The sequence below is a fragment of the Anoplopoma fimbria genome, chromosome 15 (genome assembly GCF_027596085.1).
Source record: "Anoplopoma fimbria isolate UVic2021 breed Golden Eagle Sablefish chromosome 15, Afim_UVic_2022, whole genome shotgun sequence".
In the NCBI taxonomy this organism is placed as follows: domain Eukaryota; kingdom Metazoa; phylum Chordata; class Actinopteri; order Perciformes; family Anoplopomatidae; genus Anoplopoma; species Anoplopoma fimbria.
The window spans coordinates 16102568-16128995 of NC_072463.1; the positions used below are offsets into that span (position 1 = coordinate 16102568).

At 38.8% G+C, this 26428-nt stretch overlaps 1 protein-coding gene across 2 annotated transcripts in view; it reads left to right on the forward strand.

Moving 5' to 3' along the window:
- The window catches only part of sntg2 (syntrophin, gamma 2), a 76215-nt gene that overhangs the window by 25867 nt on the left and 23920 nt on the right, over positions 1–26428 (forward strand). For both annotated transcript variants that reach the window (XM_054613960.1, XM_054613961.1), the window contains exons 5-10: positions 593–636; positions 2440–2481; positions 3553–3640; positions 5582–5670; positions 17888–18012; positions 25151–25280. In XM_054613960.1, the coding sequence (XP_054469935.1) occupies positions 593–636; positions 2440–2481; positions 3553–3640; positions 5582–5670; positions 17888–18012; positions 25151–25280 (518 nt within the window). The remainder of the gene's footprint in view (positions 1–592; positions 637–2439; positions 2482–3552; positions 3641–5581; positions 5671–17887; positions 18013–25150; positions 25281–26428) is intronic.

Below are 26428 nucleotides of genomic sequence, written 5' to 3' on the forward strand. Positions count from 1 at the left end.
TTACAAGAAGTAACATAGTTTGCTTGAAATTAAAAAGCAAAAAGAGAAGTTGTTAAGAAAAGTGTGGAAAGAAACACTGAAACGGAGTAAACAGCTGCAAGATTGAAAGAGTAATGTACTCATGCTGTTAACTATTGGGAGAAGAAAAGGCTTTAATCATGTTCGTCAGTTGAATTGTTAGAACTGATTACCTCTCGCTATCCTGTTGGGATTCAATATCAGAGCCTCATGTGAGTGAATCGTTTCCCTGTAATTTGTCCTTTTGCCCACATCCCTCTTAATACCTTTTTGGGATACGAGGAAATCATGTCTTCATATCCCCGGGGGCGCTAAGAGCCCCCTTCACAAGGCTTTACAAATCTTTTCACAACAGGGCTCTCATTGTTTCCTCCCGTGCCACTGCAAATGAGTTTATATCCTGATTAGTTTCAAATTTCATGCTTTCCTGTGTTCTTTCTCTGAGCTGACGTTTCCAGAGATTAGTCAGACAAAGACACTGCTTGCTATTTCCACCACATTACCATGTATGAAATGAGCAATTATTTTCTAATGTTTTCATTAACCTCTGACACTTGACAACTGACGCCTGCAGCCGATCAGACGGGGAAGCTATTCGTCGGGGACGCCGTGTTGCAGGTTGGTACATCAGTTTGTGACTTTTTGTGCTTTGAGGTTGATCCGGGTCACTGCCAAGAGTGACAACTTGTTGCCTCTCAATTTCAGCCCTTCTTCTGTTTTGACAGTGTAATTTCATTTTCAAAATGGGGCGAGATTATTTTTGAAGTTTGAACTGCATGATATTAATCAAATGAGTCATTTAATGTGTCTGCTCTTTCTGCTCAAACATATTCTTTTTTAATTCTGTGGTAGATTAATCATAGGGCTTAAATCATCTACACCCCAAAGTGTCTAGGGTTAAGTAATGCTGTTCATTTAATCTTTTAAAAAGTTAATTTGAATCTGTCTGGCAGGTTTATTTGGCGTGATGTTTATCTAGAAAACCCAGTAGATTCATCAGACAGCCAAGACATATTAATACTCATATTGGAAGTTATTAGGAATGATATTATAAATTGAATCGCTATTGCTTTCACCTTTTGGCTCATGTTTGCCATATTTGCAATGACTTTGAATTGTCACACTGCAGAATATTGCATCTATTTGCTTACTTTAAGCCATGGCAGGGAGGCAGCAAATCACGGGATGGGTTGGAATAGAATAGGAGGGAAAATAAACTTTCTAATTTAATATGAAATATTATCGTATTATAATGTGTTGCTGCTACAGCTCACAGCCATGGACAAATTTTGAGCCGCAAGGGCCTTGGACACAGACGTGTACAGATCCCTGTGGTGAAATTGTCTTTGTGGTTGTTTTGCATCTCTTTGTAGTCATTCTGCGTCTTTTTTAAGTCGTTTGGGTCTCTTTTTGGTGGTCGTTTTGCATTAATTTGTCGTTGTTTTGCATCTATTTGAGGTTGTTGCATCTCTTTGTAGCCGTTTTGCAAGTCTTTGTGGCCGTTTTGCAATTCTTTGTGGTTTTGCATCTCTTTGTGGTCGTTTTGTATCTCTTTGTGGTTGTTTTGTGTCTCTTTGTGGTCGTTTTGTATCTCTTTGTGGTCGTTTTGTATCTCTTTTTGGTCGTTTTGTGTCTCTTTGTGGTCGTTTTGTGTGTCTTAGTGAGCATTTTGTGTTTTCATGGTCACTTTGTTGGTCTTTCTTTCAAGAGATTTGCCTCTCTTTGTGGTTATTTTGTGTGTCTTTGTGGTATGGTCTTTAGGTGTGGTGTGTTTTGTTTTGTGTCTCTTTTCTGGTCTGTTTGTTTGGACCTGCACCTAATAGGCCCGTTCAGTAGGCGTGTACCGTTTCACAGAGGTCATGTTTCTGTTCATATCCAGGTTTTGGAGTCATGGTTCCGAGGAGGTTCAGTAAAAGAAAGCCAACCCAAATACATAAGGATATGTTTATTTCATTTGTTTTGGACAAATGAGTTTGACCATTGGTGGTTCCATTAGCTGTTAGCGGTTGGCCAAACACACCGTCCAAAACAATAAAAGTGAGCCGCAGAGCAACAGCCAAGAGGTACAGTAGCAGTGTGTGTTCTGGTACTGGCCTAAGAGTAGTGAGTAAAGAGTCAGCTAGCAGTCAGTGGCAGTCTGAGGTAGTAGAAGATGTTTTGGGAAAGTATGAGTCACCGCAACTACAAGAGGTCCTTGAGCCTGAATCCACGACTGGGCACCTAAAATATTATGCAGTTTGCTGCAGGTGGGGGAACGGATGGGGGAGGGGGTTGCACCAGGGGTTGCCAATCATTTTCCACCCCTGGCCACCCCTCTGGCCCTGTCGCTGCAGCAAATGAGCATAGAGTTGCTTAATTACACACTTTCTCCCCCCTGTAATTACTTTGTTACTTTTCCACTCTCTCTTTTGGTTTCTTTAGGTCAATGGTATAAATGTGGAGCCCTGCACACATGAGGAAGTTGTGAGTATATTAACTGTTATAAAAAAGCCAACACACTGCTCCATCCATCCGTTCATTGCTGTTCCAGACTTCTACCAGATTCAATCCCAACACCAACAATCAACAATCCCAGTTGTCATCTTGACAAGAGGCTGTTTTCCTTTTGGTTAACCATGTGACAAATTGAAAAATTAAAAAATAAATCCACAGGAGTTGAGGGTGCTTATGTTTTTCAGTGTCTTTTATACAGGTCACCTCTTTTTTTTTTTGTTGTTGCTCAATTTCTCTTTCAAACTTAGCTTCTCTCTTCGTTAAACATGTCCTTTATACTCTTGCCACACCCCCCCCCCCATCTCCCACACACAAACACAGGCACACACTCTTCCCATGTCTGTCGTCCTTGTCTCCTCATGCAGCCCCAAACAGCTGTTCACTAAATTCACCTCCAGAGTGTCAAAACACATGAGCAGTTTCTCTTCAGAAGACAATCCAGAGCTTTTTAATGGCAGGCTGTCCCACTGGCAGCACTGACAGATGCTCGGGCTCAAGTGAGGCGACCGCACAACGTTTGAGAGGATAGCCAGGGATCTGATGGCAGATGTACATTTAGGGTACGAAGAAGTGACAGTCAAGTGTCTCATTTGCGTATTTATTATCCTATTTTTTCCAAGATGCGCGGCTGATGGACAGATTTAATGTTTTAATCCTCTAAACATAACCTTAGTAAATACCTCTTTGACTCGACAACTTTGAGCACATATTTTATATCACTTAAACATCAGATAGTCAGACATTTGGAGCGTAATTACTTTTTCATGTCAGCTGTCACTTTGCTGACTGAAACTCCGGCCCTCAAGTTCGGCCTTTCATGATTTAAGTGACTTCCTTCAAGCTTAAACTAATGAAAACATGTTCTTCACTCTTCTAATGTTTTATTTTGTTTGCTCAGGCTGTGTACGGCTTGACATGAATGTGGCTTGTTTCATTTTCACAAGATTCAATTCTTATCTCGCTGCATCGCTCAATCGTTCTCTCTCTGTCTCGCTATCTATCTTAATCTCAATCTGTTTCTCCCTTTCTCGTTCCCGCCAGGTTCACCTCTTGCGCACCGCAGGAGATGAGGTCACCATCACCGTTCGCTACCTGCGAGAGGTCCCATCATTTCTAAAACTGCCTCTAGGTAAGAGTCGTGTGTTGTTGATGCCACGCAAGCTCACAATAAACTCCATCGCGTCGAGCATTTTCTTAGGGGATAAAGGATTCAACCACGTTTATGGGAGATTGTCTTTTAGCACACCTTGACGCTTTAAAGCCGTTCAATAGATGGGCATTTATTTTTCAAAGTAATAAATTGTCATGCTCGATGGCGTGAGGCAAGCAGTCAGAAACACCCAGAGCTGCAATCCCCTGCTCCTGTACTTACAGCCAGCAGCTGGAAGAGTGGAAATCACAGATTCTAAAATAATCCATGTGGAGCCAGTAAAAGGTGAGAAATCAGGGACGCAGCTGAGAGAGGTGAGAAAATGATAGCGCGCAGGAAAATGAGAACTTGAGGCCGCACTGAACACAAAAAAGAAAATTGGAAATTTTATCAATTTTATAAAGCACTCTTTTAAAGGTAGATGGGACTGCTTTGTCTCTTTTTTATATCAAGTAGAGGAGATAGTTGTGTACCTGGAAAAACTCCAGATATCTAATCTGAGTTTATTCATTATCTATTCTGAAAATGATTGTTAGTTGCAGCAATATTTGATTGACATGGGCAAAAAAACCACCAAATGTCATCTGATTTAAAGTAAAATATTACTGAATTGTAATTGGTACTCAGAAGTACGTGAAATCGTTTTTGACAACAAACTCCTCTTCTTCAACATACTAGCTTTTTATTTCCCCACACAGCTTTTAACCACATCTTGGTGTTTTCTTCAGCAGACAGGGTTTACGGTTCATCTCTATGATAACTGAGTAAACTCCATCTGGTGAGAAAGACTGTCTGATGAAGTTGAAAGGTTCAGAAAATAAGTAGGTAGACCTCAGATTGGGGTGTTTTGTCAAGGTGGAGAATTTTCTCTGTCAAAATTGATATATAACAGATATCACAGTATCATTGAAATTCACTTATTCACTTTCTTCCTTAGAGTCTGTATGCTAAATATGAAGCCACAGCCAGGAGACGTTTAGCTTGGTGTACACTTCAATTTTTGTACGGAGTGAACAAACAAGATGATATTTATATTAAATGTTTAATTCACACACTTTTGAGCTATTCCTTTAATCTCTTAGGTAACACAGCCATGACACATGTGATAGGGAGCGCCGTGTAGCTCATGGGAACTTAACATCTGGGGCATCATCTGTTCACATTTGTGTGCTAGATACAAATGCACAGACTACTAAACCACCAAAAAGTTTTGTCTAAGGAATTAGCTGTAAGCAAAAAAAATTAACGATGTAAAACAAATCATTTCAGTCGCCGCCAGTAAACATGGTGATCATTTTGCACAATTTACCAAATTATGAAGAGCACACAGATGTGGAGAAATCATTAATACTAATAGATGTGCATGAATATTTACAGCTCATTTCATTAACCAACAACACACTCTCCCAAATTCAAACTGAGATCTGTGAGAAGTTCAGCCCTCGTCTCTTCTGGGTAAGTTAACATTCATAGAAGGCGTCGGTGCAGAGGCGCTCAGGTTTTTTGCTGTAGGGTGTTTGGCCGCTGAGTCTTGTTTTGTTGCCGCGAGAACAGAAAAGGTTCAAAATGTATTGTCTCTAAGCCGCCCATTGTTTCACCGTGGCACAAATGACAAGCAGGAGAGACCAGGAGCGGTCTGCCACACGGTGTGACCGAATTAGAAAGAAGGTCTAATGCCAAGCTTGTATCATATCAAAGAGAAGTGTTTGTCTCTTTTGGATTGTCTGTGAGATGCGCTGCAGAATAAAGTCAAAAGCCGGGGCACGTTGTTTGAAATTTAGGAGCAACTCTTGACTTGTTTTCTTTGTTTCTGAAGATATTAAACATTAAAAGAAACATGAAGATGGACTAAATGTTTTGCCGGGATTCTTCAGAAGCCTGTTTTGTACAGAACATAAATCATTGTCTTTTGTTTCTCAGGTTCTCCCGGGCCGTCCACAGATCACAGCCGAGTGTCCTCTCCACTCTTTGACAGCGGCTTACATCTTAATGGAAATGGAAACAACACAGTAAGAAAGATCCATTTGATATTTCATGTATGATGTTATAAAGTAGCCCCTTCACTTTGTGTACCAGTTTGTTTTGTCAGAATGAAGAATTCACTGTGTATACACAGTATGATTGCTAAAAAGTCCATTAAAAGTCCATTAAGACTGCCTGTGTCATTCATATGGACCAATTATCCTCCTGCTCGTTTTGTACCAGAATGCATTGTGTGTTTGGCCACCACGAGTGAACCCTTATACTGGCCTAGCTTTGGGACTACGCAAGTTCACTGAACGGCTAGTGAAGCTTCTTATCGTTTCTCCACAATGACCATAACAATACATTACAACACAAACGCTATCTAGATCTATGAGTACCTCATGTGTGGTTTCAAAGGCTCAGGTGAAACCAGTGTCTCCATCTGGCTGTTCCAACTGAGAAAGGTTAGCAGCTGTACAGGAACGTCAGCCAAGTCTGCATAGTCATGTAAATTCCACTAGGAATGTCTCATCTGCATATGGACCTGGATCTGCATCACACACATTCACGCACACACACACGCACACACACACACACACACACACACAACACACACACACACACACACACACACACACACACACACACACACACACAAACAGTAGTCATTCAGGCTCATTAGACAGCTTGTTGGGATAGAGTGCTGCTGAGTGATGCTGGGATTCATGTGAGGGTCACAAAAGTCCATGGCTAGGAAATGTATTGATATTATATGGATATTATGTTATGAGACTAGATATCTTGCTAGATTATGGATATTGTTATTGAATAATATGGCGTAAAAGCTGTCTTTTCCAATTATAATTTATCTTTTTTTGTAGAGGGATGTGATGATAAGTCCGGGGGTTGTCATCCCTGCACAACTCTATGTAACAAGTAAAACAAGTAATTACTTTTGGTGTTGAATAATTAGCAAAATAATGTAGAAGATGTTTCACTGAGAAATAAAAGCATCAGTTTACGTTGTACTAGTTACTTTCGTCATTGAACAAAGGATGTCTACGGCCTGTTAAGGACAGAAAACACCGTCCTTACTGTCGCCAGCAGGCCTCTTGTTCATTAATTCATTGTTTTTTGTTTTGGTGTATGAGTGAAGAAAGTTTGAACGTTGATGTTGGCAGCAGAATCAGATAAAAACTCATCAGCTCACAATAAGCCTCACTGCATTTTTGACTACATTTTACTTAACATTGGAGGGCAGCATGGGGAAGAAATACTATTCACTGGCTATAGAGACTCAGTTTTTATCATTTTAGCTAGCTCAGCAGGGCTAACCACTAGTGCAGCAGCGCTATCTGCTGCAGCCTGAGCCTTTGTGGACTTTGGCTCGTACAAATCTGCTTTGACTTTGACGTGTTATTAAATATGAAGTAATCCATAACGTCCTCTACGCATATGTGCTAGGACGGTGTTTGGCGCTCCAAAATATGTGGCCCAGCCCTGATAGCTGACTGCTGTGGAGCTGATCTCTTGGCAGAGGGAGGGAAATTAAACTTATCTCAGCCAAACTCTCCCTGTTGATATGTCAGAGGTTAATATAAGTAAACTAGGGTTGTTGATTTTTCAAGCATTGATTAAGCGTTAGCCGTATCTACAAACTGGCCCTGTTTTCATAGCCAGAAAGCTGAAAGAAAGTTACCCAGTGATTTAATTGCATTGATCATTTCAAGTTGAATGTGGGGAAACCCATCTGATTTTTTTGGATTTTTCATGTCATGTCTACAGCCAAATGATCGATGTGTGACACAGTAGCAATACGGCCACAGAAATGCCTCCGCTGCAAAACCACAACAGCCCAATCAGCGACTGGGCTCTCTTAGGATTTGAAGTCTAAATCGTTCATTTTGATCCATGTTTTCTCCTGCAGTGATGTTATTAGCTCCCTGACCTTGCCTGATATAAGAGTGGAGATGGCTATGATTACAGTGTATGCTGCTGGGATGATGTAGTGGCAGCTGATTCCACAGAGGGATATTTCAATCACCAAAGCATGTGTCAGCTCATCACCCATATCAACAGGACAAATTCAGCATTAGCTTCCAAAAACATTTGGTAAATTCCCTATATTGCTATTCTCATCCTAGAGAAATTTGTTCAGGTAACACTAATAATAACCAAATGATATTTATAAGTACGCAGGTACAACTGTGTTGCGTGCGCTGCAGAAATATCAAGCAAATTGCTCTTTACGTCAGTATGTAACGTTTAGCTGGAAGTGCACTGTAAATGCAGATCAGTGGGGGAGGGAAAAAAGGTAAATGTAGCTTTTTCTGCCTGAAGCCCATCTTTTACAGTTTTAATGGTAAGTCTGGATAAGATTACATATTAATATGGTTATCTATAATGAAAAGAGTAGCCATAAAAACAGCATCTCTCGGCTGTCATTTTACATGAATAATTCAGATAAAGCATGAAGAACAGCAGGTGGCCACTTTAACCTTTCATAGATAATCCCGATTTCAAGTGTTTCCATTTAAAATCCTTTGCATGAGCTGGAGGTAGGCCAAACATCCATGTGCACTATAGGCCTTTGCATGGTCTGCATTATTTTTGATTTCCCACTATGTGCACTTGGTTTCTCTGAGGGGAAAAAATAAATAAAAGATAGACGATGACACATGCCTACCTATGCAAAAAAACAAACGAGGCATGACTCAGTGCGACATATCAGGTCAGCAGGCAGCAGGGATCTTTACAATTAATTCTCTGGTTGAAGTTGAAGACAAACACAATTATCCAGGCGGTTTATTACCACAGAAATAAGATTTAAGCAGCAAAAAACACAAAATAGCAAGAACTGGCCTCTAGTTAGTCAAGTGAGATTCTTCTTGCCTCACAAATAAGGACTATTATGTCAGTGGTTGTTTTTGTCTTTAGAGTAATTGCTTGTTGTGGTGTGTTTTTTTTTTTTTTTTTTTTTTTTGTCTCTCTCCCCAGTGCAGTATGAGCCCTGAATCCACTTTAATGTTCAGGATATAATGATAGGGAGCCTCAAGATTTGCAGGAAAGTAGGGCAACTCATAACTTTTTCTTTTTTTCCAGCAAAAGGAAAAAAAATGACATTGCATGCCATTAAGAAATTCTGCATCCTACGAAAGTCTGTAATGGAAAGGGTCATTAAGCCGGAGGTTGAGCAATGGTTGGAATGGTAAATGACCTCAGACGTACTACACAACTTCTGCACATTCTGTATAGTGAGAAAGATGGACTGGGTGTTTCTAATTTATTTTTTTCTGCTGTTGACTCATGCTTTGAGCAAGGGTTATAATTTTCTCATTTGAGAATTATCCTAATGAAAGGCTAATTTAAAAGCTGCACTAACGATGGTGCAAAAGAGTGTATCATGTGAAAGGATTCTCTTGTTGTAATGAACCCACTGAGAATTATCACCAAACTCTGCAGCTCCCCTGAGCTCTACGGGGCCAGTTAGCCTCTTTCGGCTCATTGTGTTAGTTTTATGGCCCGCAATCCAAATGGTTTTGGTTCACTCCAATTCCTGTCATCAGTATTGTTTTTATGGCTGTAACGCTTCATGTATTTGCAATGAACCGTCACGGTACGGGGGTCATGCAGGATACACAGTATGTAGATTAACGCACGTAATGTGGAACAAAAGTTTACTAGCGCAAGTTCCGCCTGCAAACTTTCACCTCTACGCCGTTAGCAACATTTGTTGAGGTTGGCACAACACGCTAATTGGTGTGCGAGTCAGTCAACCCATGGCGAGTGCAAATTAAACACTGGGGCTGGAAGACCCCACCCCACTTCGCCTCTGTGTACACCACTCATTTTTACAAACTATAACAGGCAGCTGTTTTCAGTGAAAAAGCCCTGATAAACACCTCTGTGCACTACCTGCCCAGCACAGTTAGTCAAATAGTTAGCAACTAGCTAATAGACATAGCTATGCATTTAACTTTTGAAAGAGCCACATATTTTTCTCAGTGGTTGGGGAAGACCAAAACAGAGTGAAATATAGAGCGAATATATTGGACTTAAATGGTGAAGTTGGCGGAAATTCAAGGTGAATGCTGATGCTACCCTGTGTCTGCTTAATGTGTAAATAGCCAGTCGTTTGAAAATGCATAAAAAATATCCGCTTCATAAGAAGAGATATAATGTATTTGATCCTGTCAATGTTTTGTTTTTAGGGTTTTCTACTGCTCCCAAGTGGCCAAAATATAAATTCATACTGCTTTAATTACTTTTGCCTCTTTTATAATCTTCTATTCATCGTTCATTTTGAATCATATTGTTCAATTACATTTCAATGTTGTTTTAAGCATATTTGATATGATAATTACTAGTTGTAATCATTTGAACTCAGTGGGCTGCAAGATTAGTCTATTATTTTTAATCATTCAATTGTTTGTGTGCTCGCTAACTTGCAATTCAACAAACAAAGAGACTTTAATGCATCTCTAATTTCTGAAGCTTTTATGTTCCTTTTGATTAATGTTACGTGTGCTGGAGCTGATTGTTAGACCGGCTGTGTGCCAACTCTGTTCTTTTTACCTTCCCAAGTAATGTTGCGGTCAACCTGCCTGACCCAAGGCTGTGGTTGGGGATATATTTTTACATAACCTTGATAATATTCACAAAGACAGAATAATATCCCAAATACATATTGGCACTTATAAAGAGGTATGAGCAATGCTCCTTGCATCCCTGGGACTATTTTGCTGTTTCAAAATACCAAATGTCTCCACAAATTCAATATTTTCAGCACATGAAGTTGAATAGGATGCTTTTATTTTTTCTAGAACATTAGCGGTAAATGCTTTTGATTTGATGTCCTCAGAAGGAAGGACTTCTTCTAGACTCACTAGTTTTCATTAAGGCTCAACAATCACACAGGGAGAAACGGTAGAGAGAGTAAGAGACAGCAATTTCTCCACTGACAGCAGACCCAATAAACCCGAATGCAGCGTAGCCACAAGGGGCACAGTGGGGTGAGGCGTGTGATGCCCCCGTTTTCTTGACAGAAAATACATTGCTTTTTTGATGTTCATATCGCTCTCTACTCCTGTACATTAAACTGCTGGAAGCTGCAAGGACAGCTGAGTCTCTCCTTGGGGGGGCGCTTGGGGCATTCTGGAAATGTAGGAAAAGCAGTCAAAATAGGGGAGGCAAGTTCAGGGATGGTTGATGCGACAAAAAATAAATTGCCATATCTCATCACAGAAGAACTCCTCCAGTGCTCCATGGCAGTAATGAACACCACTATAACTTTACCTCATGGAATAATGTGGTAATGCAGAAATCTTTTCAATGTGTAGCCCCATTAGTATAATGTGTTCTTTCTCACAGGTATCCCTTAGTAATTACCTGGAAAAACTTTCCCGCAATCTAAATTGTTAAATTAAAAAAAAAAAAAAAAATAGCTTTACTAGGAAATACATTTTTACTACATGTTCCTTCTCTTGGCTTTTCTACCACTTTGGTCCGGACTGAAATAGTTAAACAGCTATATCGGTTTGATTGCCATTAGCTTTAGCACATTTATGGCCCCAAGACGATGAAGCCTACCATGTCAGCACAATACAATCGATGCCTGACATTGACAGTTTTTTTTATTAATTGCTGTCTAAATGTCAGATTTAAATCTATAAGGACCCCTGGGATTCAATATTAGTTGAGTCAAATACATTCAAACAATGTTACACTAATTAACCACAAGAAACCAGACCTTCTGGTGACATTTTCTTTATTAATACAACAGTTGTACAACATGGTTTGTTCTCAAAATGTAAATGGAGTTCAAGAGTTCATTAAGAAATGTAATTAACTATTTCACTGACATTTGCCAAAAATGAAGGATATATATATATATATATATAATATTTCCTCACAAAATGTTACCTAATTAAAAATATTAAATGTCCCTTGGAATATTTAACAAACTATACGAACTGATCAAGCACTGTGTATAAAGTGAAATATAATGTCGTAGTCTTGCAAATAAAGGTCCTAAAAATTCAAATTCAGAGAATTTCTATGACTGAGGGATTGCGTTCACAAGACTCTTAACATGGCAACGGTTGAGCTGGCGAGAAAAAGAGTTACTCCATTCGCTACCTTTGACGATATTATTTCAGTATATCTTTACATAGTTGTGTCATGCCTAATTAATGCTCATTTTCAATCGGTATGAATTATGCAAATCTGAGACAGATTAAACAAAACCAAATATCATTTTCTTCATAATTTGTCTTAATGAGGCTAAAAGAAAACATTAAATACCAATCCAGGTCTACAGTTTATTGTGCTACAAACTCTCATAACATGCAGTCTTTCCTTACTGTCTCCTTGAAGGGCCTCTTCTCTGCCTTGCATTCCCGCCTGCAGCTGACAGTCGACCGCTTGTAGCGGTGGAAGACAGTTTTCTGTAAATCACCTTGGAAGTCTAACCTTGACAGATTATAGCAAGATAGTGGTTGGTTGGAAGGCTTAAGGCGGTGTACAGAAAGTAACTTTCCATGATGATGTTCACTTTTATGAGACAACATTTTTATGTACGTAATGTGCTTGTTGACAAAACAACAACGTACAACTTAATAAAGTCTAATTGCATGCAAAAATACTGACAAACACAGCCTCAAAATATGGTGAGAGATAGTGTTTACACTTACTCTGACATTCTACTGCTTCTCAATTATCACCTGAGTGCAGCCAGGTCTCATGAGAAGCTGAGTATGGGATTTAGTCGTGCCAATGACCACTGCTTGCATGTTGTCGGGACCATAAAGTGTGGTAGGTAGCCTCTGAGGTAGATTCAGAAAAAAGACTTAGTACTTAGGACATAGTCAGCTTTCAGCTTGTACTTAGAATTCATATCATGATATGTAATATACTACTGATTGTAAGTCGCTTTGGATAAAAGCGTCTGCTAAATGACTGTAATGTAATGTAATGTAATGTAATATCACTCTGACAGTCTCAAAGGAGATGTCAGCACACAGTTTGAAATATTGTTAACATGAATCCTTTAAAAAATACACCCACAGAAGGTTTTCCTTTAATTGAAAAGATGACCACAGAATTTTATAGAATTTTCCTTGAATGTTCTTTTGATAGACAAAACTTCCATTTAACATTAGACATGCTGATAACTAACATTATCCAACTGCAAGCTGGCATTATTTTCAGCAAAAAATACAAACAAATTGGAGTAGCTAATTTCAACATTAGACAATATAATGGCACACAAGGTTGACGTGTTTGCTGTAAAATAAAACTCAACCTACCAGGAACTAGGACATTTTGGTCTGCTTTGATCCATTTTTTCTCCTTTTTGTTTTTTAACTGAGTATATGAGCCTTCTGTTTGCTTGCTCCCTACCTAATAATAATCTTCAAAAATAGCAACTATTACAATCAACATGGCATTTTTCTTAGGTAAAATATTAAAACTTCTTCACAGGATAGTGCGAGAGGATGAGAACATTGGGCATCAGGAGCAGTTAAATATGGCTCGACTCTCCATCCTTTGCCATTTCAACTACTTTAAGATGTTTCCCTCAAGTATAGAATATCTTCTTTATAGTGTAAAACCAAATAAGTGGCATGCATCAGAGTGAAGAAGTGCTTTATTTAAAGAATGTGTTCCCACCCCTCTAAAATGGTTGTTCCCAAGTCTTCATTTTCATGTTAGCCAGCTGATGTTAGCTTTTACCTTAAAGTGCTGCTTTGTCAAAGTACAGCCTCACAGAGCCGCTAGCATGGCTATACACTTTCGTCTTTAGATTTCTACTGTGACCGACTCACTGATGACAATGTGTCTTGGTTGTTGTTGTTGTTGTTACAATGCCAGATAATGTCATGGTTGATGGGTTTTTCCCTCCGAACACTCACACGACTGAAGCATTTTCCTCCGCTGTAGGCGATTAGCATTCACTAATCTTTGTCGTCAGCAGGCTCTCTCGACATTGAAATGACTGATATAGTTTTCCTTTTCCATTGCACCCTGGACAATTTACACTCCTGATTCATTTACTTGCTTTCAAATAATTATGCTTGGTTCACCACTGAAGTATCAGTATTCATGGAGGAGTGTTTGATTGATGTAAAGAGCAACACTGAGGCTTGAGTTCGTGTTTCCCAGCTCCTCAGCAGCATCACGTGTTTTGTAAGTGTAATACACTCGGACGGCCTGATAGTTTTCAATTTCCTGTCACCACACCGACCCCACTTGACGTTTAACAAAAAGATTAAAAATTCTGGGATGACATAAATGGAACAAAGGGTGATAATTTATTCAGAAATGTAATAATTACTGGGGAGGAGCTGACAGGGGTCTGCATGCGACATGTCGTGCTTCAGCAATGATGTGCGACTCATTTTGCAAAGGTAGGCAGTTTTCCGCTTATCACTATTCCACCCCGAGGCTATTTTTAATTCTATGGCTTATATGTTCAGCCATTTTAAACTCAGAAGAAGGCAGGTGATTTGGTTTCTTTTGTGATTAACACATCTACCTGTACTGTGTGTATAATGCTACAGGGGCTACATCAGGCAGTTTGCCGTTGTTTGGACGAGTTTGGGATTTTGTGCTGACAGACAATCTTTAGCTGCACGAATGATTCACTGTTTGATGCTGCTAAAGCTTCACTCATTTGATCCCTGAGCTTGTAACTCATTAGATAATATGTTATAATGCATCTGTTCTTCATTAAGTGCGTTGTGATTTGCATTTAAATGTGGCACTCTTCCGGCTATCAAAGCTTTCTGCAACATATTGTGCTTCAGGACCTTTTAGAATGGATGCTTTTTGATGCGCTGCCATCAATCTCAGAGGAGGTTTTTCATTAAACTTTTAAATTTTGAACCTTTTTTTTTGAGGCATCTGAAACACAATCTGGTGGTCTGTGAAGTGAAGCCCAAATTCTGACTTTGATATCAGTACTAATAAAAATTGCCTAAGATTAAAGGATTGCTAAAGTATAAAAATGCTCTACCACACTTTTTATCAAAATTGATACAAGTTCTGAACCAACCACATCAGCTCTAGGCTCCATTCTAGGCAACTTCACTAAAGAGCTGTACAGTCTGCTTCAAAGCTGTCTTCTCAGCATCATATATAAATTCTGGGATTATTCTCCTTTACTGAAAAGACTCAACCTCTGTCCTCAAACTCTAAGCCATAACAGACCCTTTTCAAATCTCGCTATCATGTTCAAACTGCAGCATTGGATAAAATAAGATGATCCTTTATTAGTCCAACAGTGGGGACATTTATATCCAATAGCAATCTTCTTGATAAGTTTCAGTCAGTATAAACATGGCGTTCCACAGGGATCAATACTTGGACCATGTATGTTTTATGTGTACACTCTGCCAAAGCTGCCAGAATTCTTAGAAGATCCACCAGGTTTGATCATATAACTACCGCCCTAATGTCTTTGCATTGGCAACAAATACAGTGAGGGCTGATTTCAAAATCCATTTGATTTAAAAGGCTTTAAATGGACTAACTTCTTTTTAAATCTCCAGTCTTCCAGCTACTCCGTTAATGCAATCTTTACCTTTACTTTCTCTTGAACGTACTGGTTATTTAACTGTTTCTTAAAATAAAAAATATTTATTTTTATTACATATTTTACACATATGATAATACTGTGTAAAAATAATTCACAACCTCTTATATTACTTTATATACACCTGTACAGATATGGTCACGGACTATCTCGCCACCTTCTTACACTTTTATTTTGAGTGTAATTAACTTCCCAAAAAAGAGAGAAAATGCACAATAAACAAGGACAAAGATTTATTTGACTAATATCATTGCATCAAGCAAATTAATGATTTCATGTGACAAGATTTTTCTACAATTAAACAAAAATAAAAATGGACCAATTGTTTTGGACAAAAGAAGCACAATTTAAATTCAGTACCCTGCTTACTTTGCTTAAGTTAAAAACACAAACCAAGCCAGGACTCTTGGTGTAGTCATGTGCTCGGACCTCTATTTAACGTTCACTATAAGATGATTACAAAAAATTGTTTACTATCACCTCAAGATTATATCAAAATGAAAAGAAATTGTGGCGTTGCAGGATCTAGAAAAAGTTGTCCATGTGTTTATCTTAAGTGAACTCAATAGACCTAATCGGTCTTTACAGGTCTCAGATCAGACAGCTGCAGCGGATTCAGAACGCTGCTGTTCGAGTCCAATCTAAGACTCTGGAAAGTGGATCTCATCAATGCAGTGCTCAGATCCTTACACTGGCTTTCTGTTTGTCAAATAATTTACTGCAAATTAAATTTTACTGATGGTTAACAAATCCCTGGATAGTTTAGCGCTAAAATACATTTCTGATTAAAACTAAACATGGAGGAATAGCATTCAGATTTCATGCACCACAGATCTGGAACAAACTCCCAGAAAACTTCTGATCTAACTCTTACTTCTTCAGGGCTTCAGACTTTTCTCGTTGTTATACAGCAGTGAACCATTACTTTATTTCAGTTATATGAAGGCTTCAAGCTATTGTCAAAAAGAAAACTTTGGCACAAAAGAGTTGAATGGGAGACACTGTTTACAAGCACAGAGTGGCCTATCAAACGTGATACGAGCAGTAGACTGCTAATGAAGGGAAAGAAGTGTTGGCCATTACAGTGATAGTGCAATGATGTAAAGTGCATTCTAAAGTCTTTCTTGCGCCCATGTGTATTGCAACCATCACAAAGTACCCATAACCATACCACATTAACACATTTGTTATTGCTATAAGCCAGGCACATTTAGGCTGCAATTTTAGCTTTTTCTATTGCTCATTTACTGCCTATGAAAAGCCCAAATGCACCTGTGTGTTTGCCACAGTCAGAAGCTCATACTGCAGTCTCACTTCTCAAAAATCCATTAACCGCTCACAGGGACAAACTGCTGCCAAGATTAATGTAATCCATCAATTTACAAAAACAGTGGATTTTTCCCTAACATGCCTTAATGACGTCAAGAGACATTGGGCCTCATTCACAAACAGTACGTACAAATCTATGCTTAAACCATGCTTACGAAAGTTTTACGCATGTGTTTTACTGAATGCATCCTATATTATACCCACATTAATAAAAAAAATGCTTTAATGGATAACAATATTTAAAATCGGTTTTATTTGATTTCCCCTTTCATCCTCATCAATTCATTTTTTTTAATTAAAATATATATATTTTGAAGCTTGAACTTCAATGACTATCATATTTTATGATGCCATCACACAAAAAATGTATGATTTGATGATATTGTGGTTATGTCAATGTTATTTATTGTGCTGTTAGATTGCTGCTATTAAATAAAAAATCCTGTTTTGAATTTTAGAAATAATTACCTTTATCTTTTTCCTGGAGTTATTCTAAATGTTTGGATCACACTACTACCAATGCAGCCACAACCAAAATATAATTGTACACATAGTATAATACTAGTAATATTTTTTAAATGCAGTAGTACAGAAATACAGAATAAGCAGAATATATAGACGCAAGAAAGATAGCAGCAGATATCAAAAAATAAAACCAAAGTATGTAGGGTGTGTCTTAAAAGGAGAAGATAACAATCGTTAGTGATTTATTGGAGTGATCGTTCCATTACAAAAAAGTGAGACGGATAATATCTCCTATGTTGGAGATGCTATCTCAAGCGGTCTCGTACATAGGAGATAAGCTTGATTGTTTTTAACGGCTTCCTTAACATTCATAAAAGTGAGGAAAATTGAACATCATTAGTCAAATATCTACAACAAAAATGTTGTCAATATTATGCATAGCTGTAGAAAATATAGTCTGGCTCTCACTGCTGTGGTGTCTGCGTCATTGCACAATAAGAAAAGAAAGGCATTATTTTGATAATTCAGCTGTTTGTTTTGTTTTTGGGAAAGTGATTGTTCACCTGGTGTGTGTGTGTGTGTGTGTGTGTGTGTGTGTGCGTGTGCGCGTGTGCGTGTGTAGAAGCTGGTGAAGACTTTAATTAGATAATAATGGTTGATGGTGCAGATTTTACCCTTAAAGCAATCCTCTGTGTCAAAGTCTGTCATTTTGATGTCAGTGGAATACTGCTACATTACATACTACTGATTAATCCGAGTCAAGAAACAATTTCTTTGATCATGTAAATGGTGCAAGTGTTTCATACAGACCACATCCTCTTTGATCAAAAGGAGCAAGAAGCTCATTGGCATTGTTCATGTATTCCACGCAGGCTCCATCACCCCCTTCGCCCTCAGCTAATGAGCCGAAGTATGAGAAGCGCTGGCTGGATGCTGTCTCCCTGCCCTTGTTGATGGCCAGAGTCTCCAGATACAAAGCTGGCACAGATCAATTAAGGTAAGGGTAATCCAGCATGATATAATTCACCTCCAAGGTACACAGTTCACTGAGCACAGTTGTTGGCTTAGCAAGCACTTTTCATTTAAGCGAGGGGACGTTAATGCCAATATCTATGCGCAGGCATAAACAGCTTAGAAGGTCACCGCAGCTGTGAGGCTCGGGCTCAGAAGGTGTGACTGTGAGAACACTGGGCGAGCTTGTTAATGCATTTGATTATTATGCCTGTCCTTTTTGTATTGATTTTCATGCAAACAGTTTTGGTTTTTTTCGTTTTTTCTTTCTTTTGAAGCTTTTTCGATCAGTACGTTTTATTTTTCAAAGTGAGGGGCAAAGAAAAGGTGGATTGTTTTACAGAAATTACAGATAGTGCTGCTAACATTTGGCAGCCAAAACGTCAGATCTCATATAGCATGCTAATATACAAGGCTGAATCACATTCAGTTATTCCAACTCACTCCTACACGTATTTGTGTTTGGTAAACTCATGACCGACACTAATTACAAAATGAGTATTATCACAGTCTGACAAGAAGACAATTAACATTTTTTTATGTCTTTTATATTTGGATAATTATTTATTGGCCAAAATACAACCAGTTTGGCTTAAATAATATACTGATATTCTACGTGTAGTACCATGTATTTATGGGGCCGAGTAACAATGAATAGCTGTATGCAAAAAATGAGCTAAATGAAATATAAAATTGAATCTTTTCAAATTGTTTATTTTCAAATTAGAAATGATTCACCTTAGTCAGTTTTCCTTATCACTTCTTGCACTCTTGCTGAGCAGAAGTCTCCTGGTCTTTAGGGTGTGTCTAGTTCCACAATTCTAGAATAGCAAGTACATAATGATAAAGAAATAATGGAAGTCTGCGCTGCGGAGTTAATTAGAAATGTTTATTAAACTTGTTTATTGGACACCTCATTGGGTTTTATCCAATTTAAAGCCAAAGGCAGCTGGTTTCTCAACCTTTTTCACCATTCACGGCACCCTTTAAAAATATGTAAAATGTCAGTCAACCCTGTTTAAAATGTTGTAACACTGAACATCTCTCCGAGGTCCAACACATGCACCCCAATGGTTGTAATGAGAGAGAGAGGGAGAGGTATAAAAATGCATAAATGCGCTTACTATTAATGAGAAACCTCAGCCTGGGACGATGCACATAGACACAACCGCTCTATTCTGGTAGGGATGGATGAGAAGCTGACACTGAGCTGCTGGACCACAGCCTGTTCTCCCTGTAGATGTTGTTGATCTGAGTTAGACTAGAAAAGCTCAGTTCACACAAATATGTCAGGGACCAGGGCAGCAGAATCACACTGGCGCTACTTGAAACTATTGGGTTCTCCTTCTCCAATGATACCCTAACCAATGTCCAAAGATGTGTCTTCAAATTTCATTTTTTAATGTGCAATCTTTGTTGGTGTCTGCCACTCACACCTGAGCCAGCAGTGGCAACTCCAAGGTTCACGGACCTGGTCAAACTGCTCAAAAGAGGAAAAAATATGGCTAAATATCTCCTCGCAATCTTATTATGTACCGATTATAAAGAAGTATCGAGTCTATACTGTAGGAGAATGTCCCCCTGTCAATGGAAGGGATAGGTTGTCGTAAGTTTCAACACAGCAACTCTGGATCAACATTTAAACCTGTTATTACACTTATACTAAAGTCATTATAGTACAAAAGAATAGAGAAGAGGAAGCCAAACAAATGTCGGATCATTGCTAATGATAGTAATTACGTTGGTAACTATGGTAGCACTTATCATAATAGTCATCATCATGAATAAATAGGCTAATAAACATTAAGAGGGAACATAGAGGCACATTGACAAATGGATTTTGATTGATTGATGTACTTTTGGGTCAGTGAGCAGCGTTATTTATTATGGTAGAAAGTTAGTATGCTTAAACAAAACTATAAAGACAAAGCTGTATCTCTCATCTGCATTTTTTTGGTCCCAAATTGCAACACTGGTTCTCTCCTTTGAGCCACTTATTGAGTCATTAACATAATAACAAATAGAGAAACACTGAACAGTTTAACAAGGTGGGAAAAGCAAATGTATAAAAATTCAATAAAAAAGTATTGAACGATCAAAAAAATCCAAGTAACAAAACCAAAATTCCCTCAGACGCTCAGACCAAGTCCAGAGGAGAAAAAGGTCTTGGTCCTCTTCGGGATTGAAGAGGAGTCAAACCAGTCTGACAGCAAGAAGAGTTAAAACATAAGGCTGCCGTCAGACAAACTCTGTGGCACAGTTGCTGCGGGCCACTGAAGTCAGTCTGAGTTAGAGTTATCCAAGGTCACACGTGACATTGTTTATATAGTCTACCTGCATGTGAGCAAGATGGAAGACTTACAGTGTTAAAGCACTGCCTCTGGCGGGAGTAAGGATGGAATGGAACAGCACCTTTTCTATGCTCGTCTGCACTACTGAGGAGTGCTCAGATACCTCAGACTTCCCCTTAGCCTCTAGGCTTTATTTGGATAAAGCTGCAATCCTGTAAAACTAATTCTGCCAGGTGTTAAGTCCAATCAACAGTTTAATGACTGCTTTGCCGCAGAGGGAAATATTGAAGGAATGTATCGATGAGATTTGGAGCTTAGTCACACTAAACCCAGGCAACCCCGCACTGAATCTGGAATAGCATGGAGTTCAGTCGATAAGGAGCCCTGGAGGCAGCAAGCACGTCAATATCAAGAGTTTGCTCTGCAAAACATGGCCGACATGGGTATATCAGAATGCACAAATACAGATCAGATCAGTTTGGATGTTAACTAGGGTCAACAGTTGAGAATATTTGCCAAGATGATCGCAGAGGAACATGGAGAAACTTAGTTTGTTTCTTTGGATAATTTATGGTAATCTTTTCCTTTCTTAATCTAGCACTGTCATGATCCGATGATTACAATTTATCATTTCACTTATCATTCTTTTGCATTTCACTTTTACCAGAACACAAATTAATTTTATCTCTTTTTAACATGACAGAGGAGAGATGGCAGTTGTGAGATTAGAGGCTAGGGAGCCTGGCAACAAAAAGCAACCAAAAACCCCTCTGCTGTACAAACATTGGATCTGTTGACACAAGTGTGAGGTCAAGTGTCCTTTATACCTTTTACCGGTTAGCAGACTGGCAGAGGAACTTCAATTCTTTCTTTCTTACTTACTTACTTACTTCCTAGTTTATTTACATTTATTTAATTGATGCTGAGAATCTTAGATATTGGACCCAATTCATTTAATTTGCCTGCTTTTCTCTCTGACTAGTTTATTAAAAAAATGAAAGTAAGAAACCGATTAATTTCCATCTCAAACTCGAATCTAATGATCACACCTCATCTTAAAGTAGACGTGTGCCTAACCAAGTGTTTTTTTCACAGTTTAAGCTTAGGAAGAAACAAATATAAAACAAAAATATAAGTTGTGTTGCGTTGTCTCACATTAGACAGATCAGGTTTGGGGGATGTAGTGTCTTATGTTTTCATTTAGGTGTTATTTCTTTATAAAGATCTGCACCAGGCTGTCATATTGTTAATTTAGAGGCGAGATTAATTGATCCCATTGAGAAAATTAAGCTGCGTGATTGTTACGCCCCAAGTTAACTTTGGTCACAAGCATATTTGCACCTTTGACCAATAGAAAGCCTCTTTACAGTGCTAACTCTTGATGGAAAGGAGCAAGCATTCAGGAAGAGCGCCAAACTTTGTAGCAAAATTTAGTTAGTGGCCAATGGTAGAAATGCCATTTTCTGGCTCCGTGGTGTCATAGATCTCCTAAAGATTTTTTCCCATGGTCTTACACTTGGCAAGTTTTGTAACGTTAATGGTAATGCTGGTGCGCTTTAGGCCCCTTAATGTGAAAGATTTGTTTATTTTCATTTGAATACTACACTCAGAATTCAATCCTTTTTTTTGCTTCATACGGCAATGATGAACTTTTAAAGGAATGAACGGGGCGTCTCCTCCGACCCTGTATCAAGTTCTGTTTATACATCCATGGGATGAAGAACAGGAGAGTCCAAAATGCAGGAAGCTATTGTAGCTTATTAGCTGTGGTTGACCATTCAATTTTATTGAACTGTCTTTGTCGAAAATATAAAACTGTTCAACAGAGCAGCAGTTTGCAGAAAGTTTTGAGACGGTACAAATGTGTCTTTTGAAAACACTGTATATTTGTCCTGTTTGCACCTAAACTAGGCCAACAAGTTTGCTAACTGGCCATTAGCAAATTTCATAGTTTAGAAAGCTTTATTTTCCCTCCTCAATCATTTTTTTTACTGAACAAAATGGTGTTCAATGATGAACAAAATGTCAGGGTGAGTCAACAGATCAGTTTACTGAGAAGCTAGCGCAAATCAGGCTAGTTAGCTCTCTCGGTACAGCAGTTAGCCAAATAGCCCTGCTAGTAGCTATGTCACCAAGCCTCCTATACCTTTTAAAAAAGATATATATAAAAATCTAAATGTAATGTATATAATCTTTAGCTATAGCTTTTCCAATGCACGCCTTTCTTGTTCAAGCTGCGTGTTAATGTTCTTACTGTTTCCTTAAAGTACTTAAAGCCACCCTCATTGAAGTTGTGATCAATATTGCAACTCCGAGTTTCAGGGTAAAGCAAGAGGAGCTACCATTACTGTTGATGGGAAGGTATTGTTGACTCAGCTAATGTTGATGTGGACTCTGCAGACCGTGTTGTTGTTGTATCTGTAACCTCACAAAATGTTTTTGTGATCATTTCTAGTACATATGCTCCCAGATGGGATGACATAGTTTTTTCTCTCAATTACCCAATATACTGGAGAATTGTTTTTTGTTCATGTATAAAAAAGGTGTCTGTAACCGAGGTCACATGAATAGCTGACCGTGAAAAAGCAGAGTGTAGTTCTTGTTTCTTTCCCCGCACAGATTCTCCAGGCGGTTGTCAGACTAGGCACTGATAGTAAGGTACTCTGTGCTTTTTGTTTGAGCTGTCCAAACTGACATTTGTAAAAGGGTATAGAAACCTACAAATGGCAAGAATAAAAGCGTTCAGCCTTTTCCGTATATTAGCCATCGGTTATGTTGGAATTAATGAGAAGAATACGATGATTTATGATCCAGTCCTAGGTTTTTTTTATTCAGCTGTGTGCTACTAGTTTGATTCAAGTATCACTGATTCAAAAGCAAACATGTTTCTGTCATTAATTATGCTGAAAAACGAAATGCCCCAAAGATTGCTTGTATCCCTGTGTTACTTATCAGTAGACACATATTCCCTCTCACTCACAGCTGGATTCCTCCAAAAACACTTTTCCCGTCCCCCAATACTTTTTTCATGCATATTGACCAGGTGATATGACGCTGTTCCATCTCAATGAGTTTTATTACTGCCTAGTCAGCAGGCAAGGCGCAATAGTTTATGCCGTTGGGAACTGTTTGAATTTAAGAAAGAATCACACTCCCCCTAGATCCCATCTCTCAGTCAGGTTTTTAGTTCTGCTCACTGAAGGTGACAGGGTTGTGTTCTCATGACATTGATCCGCCAGCTGTCTGTCACTTTGATTAATCTCTGCCTTTGGAGCTCTTCATTCATTGCACTTTCATCCCTTCTTGCATTCCTCTCCCATCCCCATTACTGCATGCCCTCAAAGGGTTTGCATTAATTGAAAGGCATCCAACTGATATACTCTAGATTCTGTCTAATGTCATTTCATCAGTTGCTCACTTTATCTCTGCAGTTCTCAATAAAAGAGAAGACCGATGCTTTGCAAGACAAATCATAGAAAAAAGAAACATCTATTACTGATGCTTTACAGTCATACAAATCACAGCGTATAGCTAATTTGGGTCAGGCACACTGACACAGAGAGAATTGCCCCCCTTATTTAATAAAAAACAACAACATTTAAGTCCAGTGAAAATCACCCCTGGAGAGCTGCAGGGTCAGTTCACAGCCAGCGGAACATACGATTTTAACAAGCCGATTGCAGATACAGTATGAAAGCCATGCTCACCAGAGGATTTGTTAGGAATGCTGACTTTGTAACATCAAACCTTGAGGAGCGTGCGTGTGCGTGCGTGCGTGTGTTTGTGTGTGTGTGTGTGTGTGAGGGAGAACTGTTTGGTTAAGGAGCTGTCTTAGAGAATTTCCCTCCTCATACTGTGCATTCAGTTCCTTCAGTTTTTTCTGTTTATCAGCCTTCACCTCACGTACCTCCACAACATCTCCCCGCTTCTCATGTGCACTCAATGTTCAACATTTCCTCTAGCCTTCACGTTATTCCCCCTAATGTTGCAAAGTCTCCACTCCGTCTCATGGGATGCTAAACCATCACATAAAAAGTGCTTCTGTGTTAAACGACAACTATCCTTGAGGCTAAATGTATCAGCAGCATGCAAATACATGGAAATGAAATCTCAAATAATATCAGATTTTGCTGATGAGTGCGATCTCTCTCTTTAGATGACCTCATCAACACCCTATCTACTGAAAACTTGAATTGTGTGTCGGAAAAGCACCTTAACCTTGAAGAGCTCCACGGAGATGACAGAATTCTTATAATGTCCCTTAAAGATGCCAAATACAAAATAACATGCACTGTAAAATAATGAAATCCTTATTTGTGATGGGTCGCTTTCTCAAAATATATCAAACATGTCATCTAACGCTCTTCCAGAAAGCATTTAAGTGTATTTTCCCGAAATGCTAAACTGTTTTATTTTTTTATGCATTGAAGCCACAATTTACTGTATATTTATGGGGCTGTCCTGCACTGTTGAATGCAGATAAGTTTTTATCCTTTTTATTGCAGCCAGTAGCTGAGTCATGCTTTGTTCTTCTAGGGACATTCAATTCTAAAAACAGTTGTTACCTTACCACAGAAAAAATGTGATCAGAGAAACATTCACCCAAATACGACTGTCATTCTCAGGATGTTTAAAGACTCGTGAAGCGTCTCTCCAAAGCATCTGTTTTTATAACTAGTTGTCAAAAGCCCATCAAGCTTATGTAAGAGGTTTACAAGTCTAACTGCCTAAAGTAACTTGACAGAAGTAACGAGCAGCTCGAGCTTCACTTTGTGCAATGTGCCTTTCAATCCCCAACGCGCCTGCCTAATTTTGACCTCTTCTCTCCTTTAGGTCCAACTGTTTTGAAATCTTTGCCTTGGATGGAGCCAGCACCAATATTCTTCAATTTTGCACTGCTGCAGAAAGCACCGACTGGCTCCAAGCAATATCTACAAATATCAATGACTTAACACAGGAGAATGTGAGTCCATCTCTAAACATTAACGACCTGCTTGGATCTTTCAGCTGGTCTTTATTGAAATTGAAGGTGAAAAAAAAGAAGTGATTTTCACATATTTGTGATCATTTTAAATATGTGAGTACTTGATTGAACTCTCATGACATCCGTTAACTTAACAAGTCAAGCATAATAACTTGCATAACATATATATATATTTTTTGTTCTTAAAGAAGATGGTATATTTGATTTAATTTATGTGGTCATTTTAAAGTGGTCCTATTATGCTTTTCCACTTTTTCCCTCTCCTTTAGTGTGTTATATATATTTTTGTACATGTAAAAGGTCCCTAGAGTGTAAAACCTGAAGTCCACGCCTAAAAGGAGTAACCCTCCCCCTCAGAAGCTCCTGAGCTCCTGAAACGGCTCGATTGAATTCTTTCCTTCACTTCCGTAACTTTATGAGGTCGTAATGTTACAGAACTGACGTAAGACTCCTTCCGGCTAGTTTGGCCCTCAAACAACAAAAGAGCTCCAGAGGAAGAGTTTTTTTAAATGTGAAACGTTGACCAATCACAACAGAGCGGGCTAGCTGACCAATCAGGGCAGACTTCGCTTTCTGGAGGGAGGAACAAACACTACAACGGAGCATTTCAGAGAGAGGGTGAGAAGAGGTGCTGCAGGACAGCCAGGATGAGAAAAACAAGGAGGATTATGAGCATTAACGCACGTAAACATGTTGTAACTGTAACTTGAGATAAAAATATGCACCCGGAAAATGGCATAATAGGGCCTGTTTACGTAATCGCAATGGCCAGATTATTAGTTTATGCCATTAAAAAAAACTCAGTGAGTTTTAACCTATAATCCACTTATCTTTTTTAAATCCATAACACCATCTTAATAAAGCAAACCTAGAAACATGTAATAGATATGTTTTGCCCACAGTTTCTACATGTATTTTCCCCTTTTTCATTTTTCACAGTCACATAGACGACAGCAGCATAGTTTTGATGGACCCTTCCTGACAAGCACTCATTGAGTCCCAGTGGCACCTCTCCCCCTCTGCTGACAAAAAGCAGCCTCTCTGATACCTAATTAATGACTGCAAAGTAGTCATTCGGCATGTGCACTTCTCTCTCTCTGTCTCTCTCTTTCTCTCATTTCCTCCTA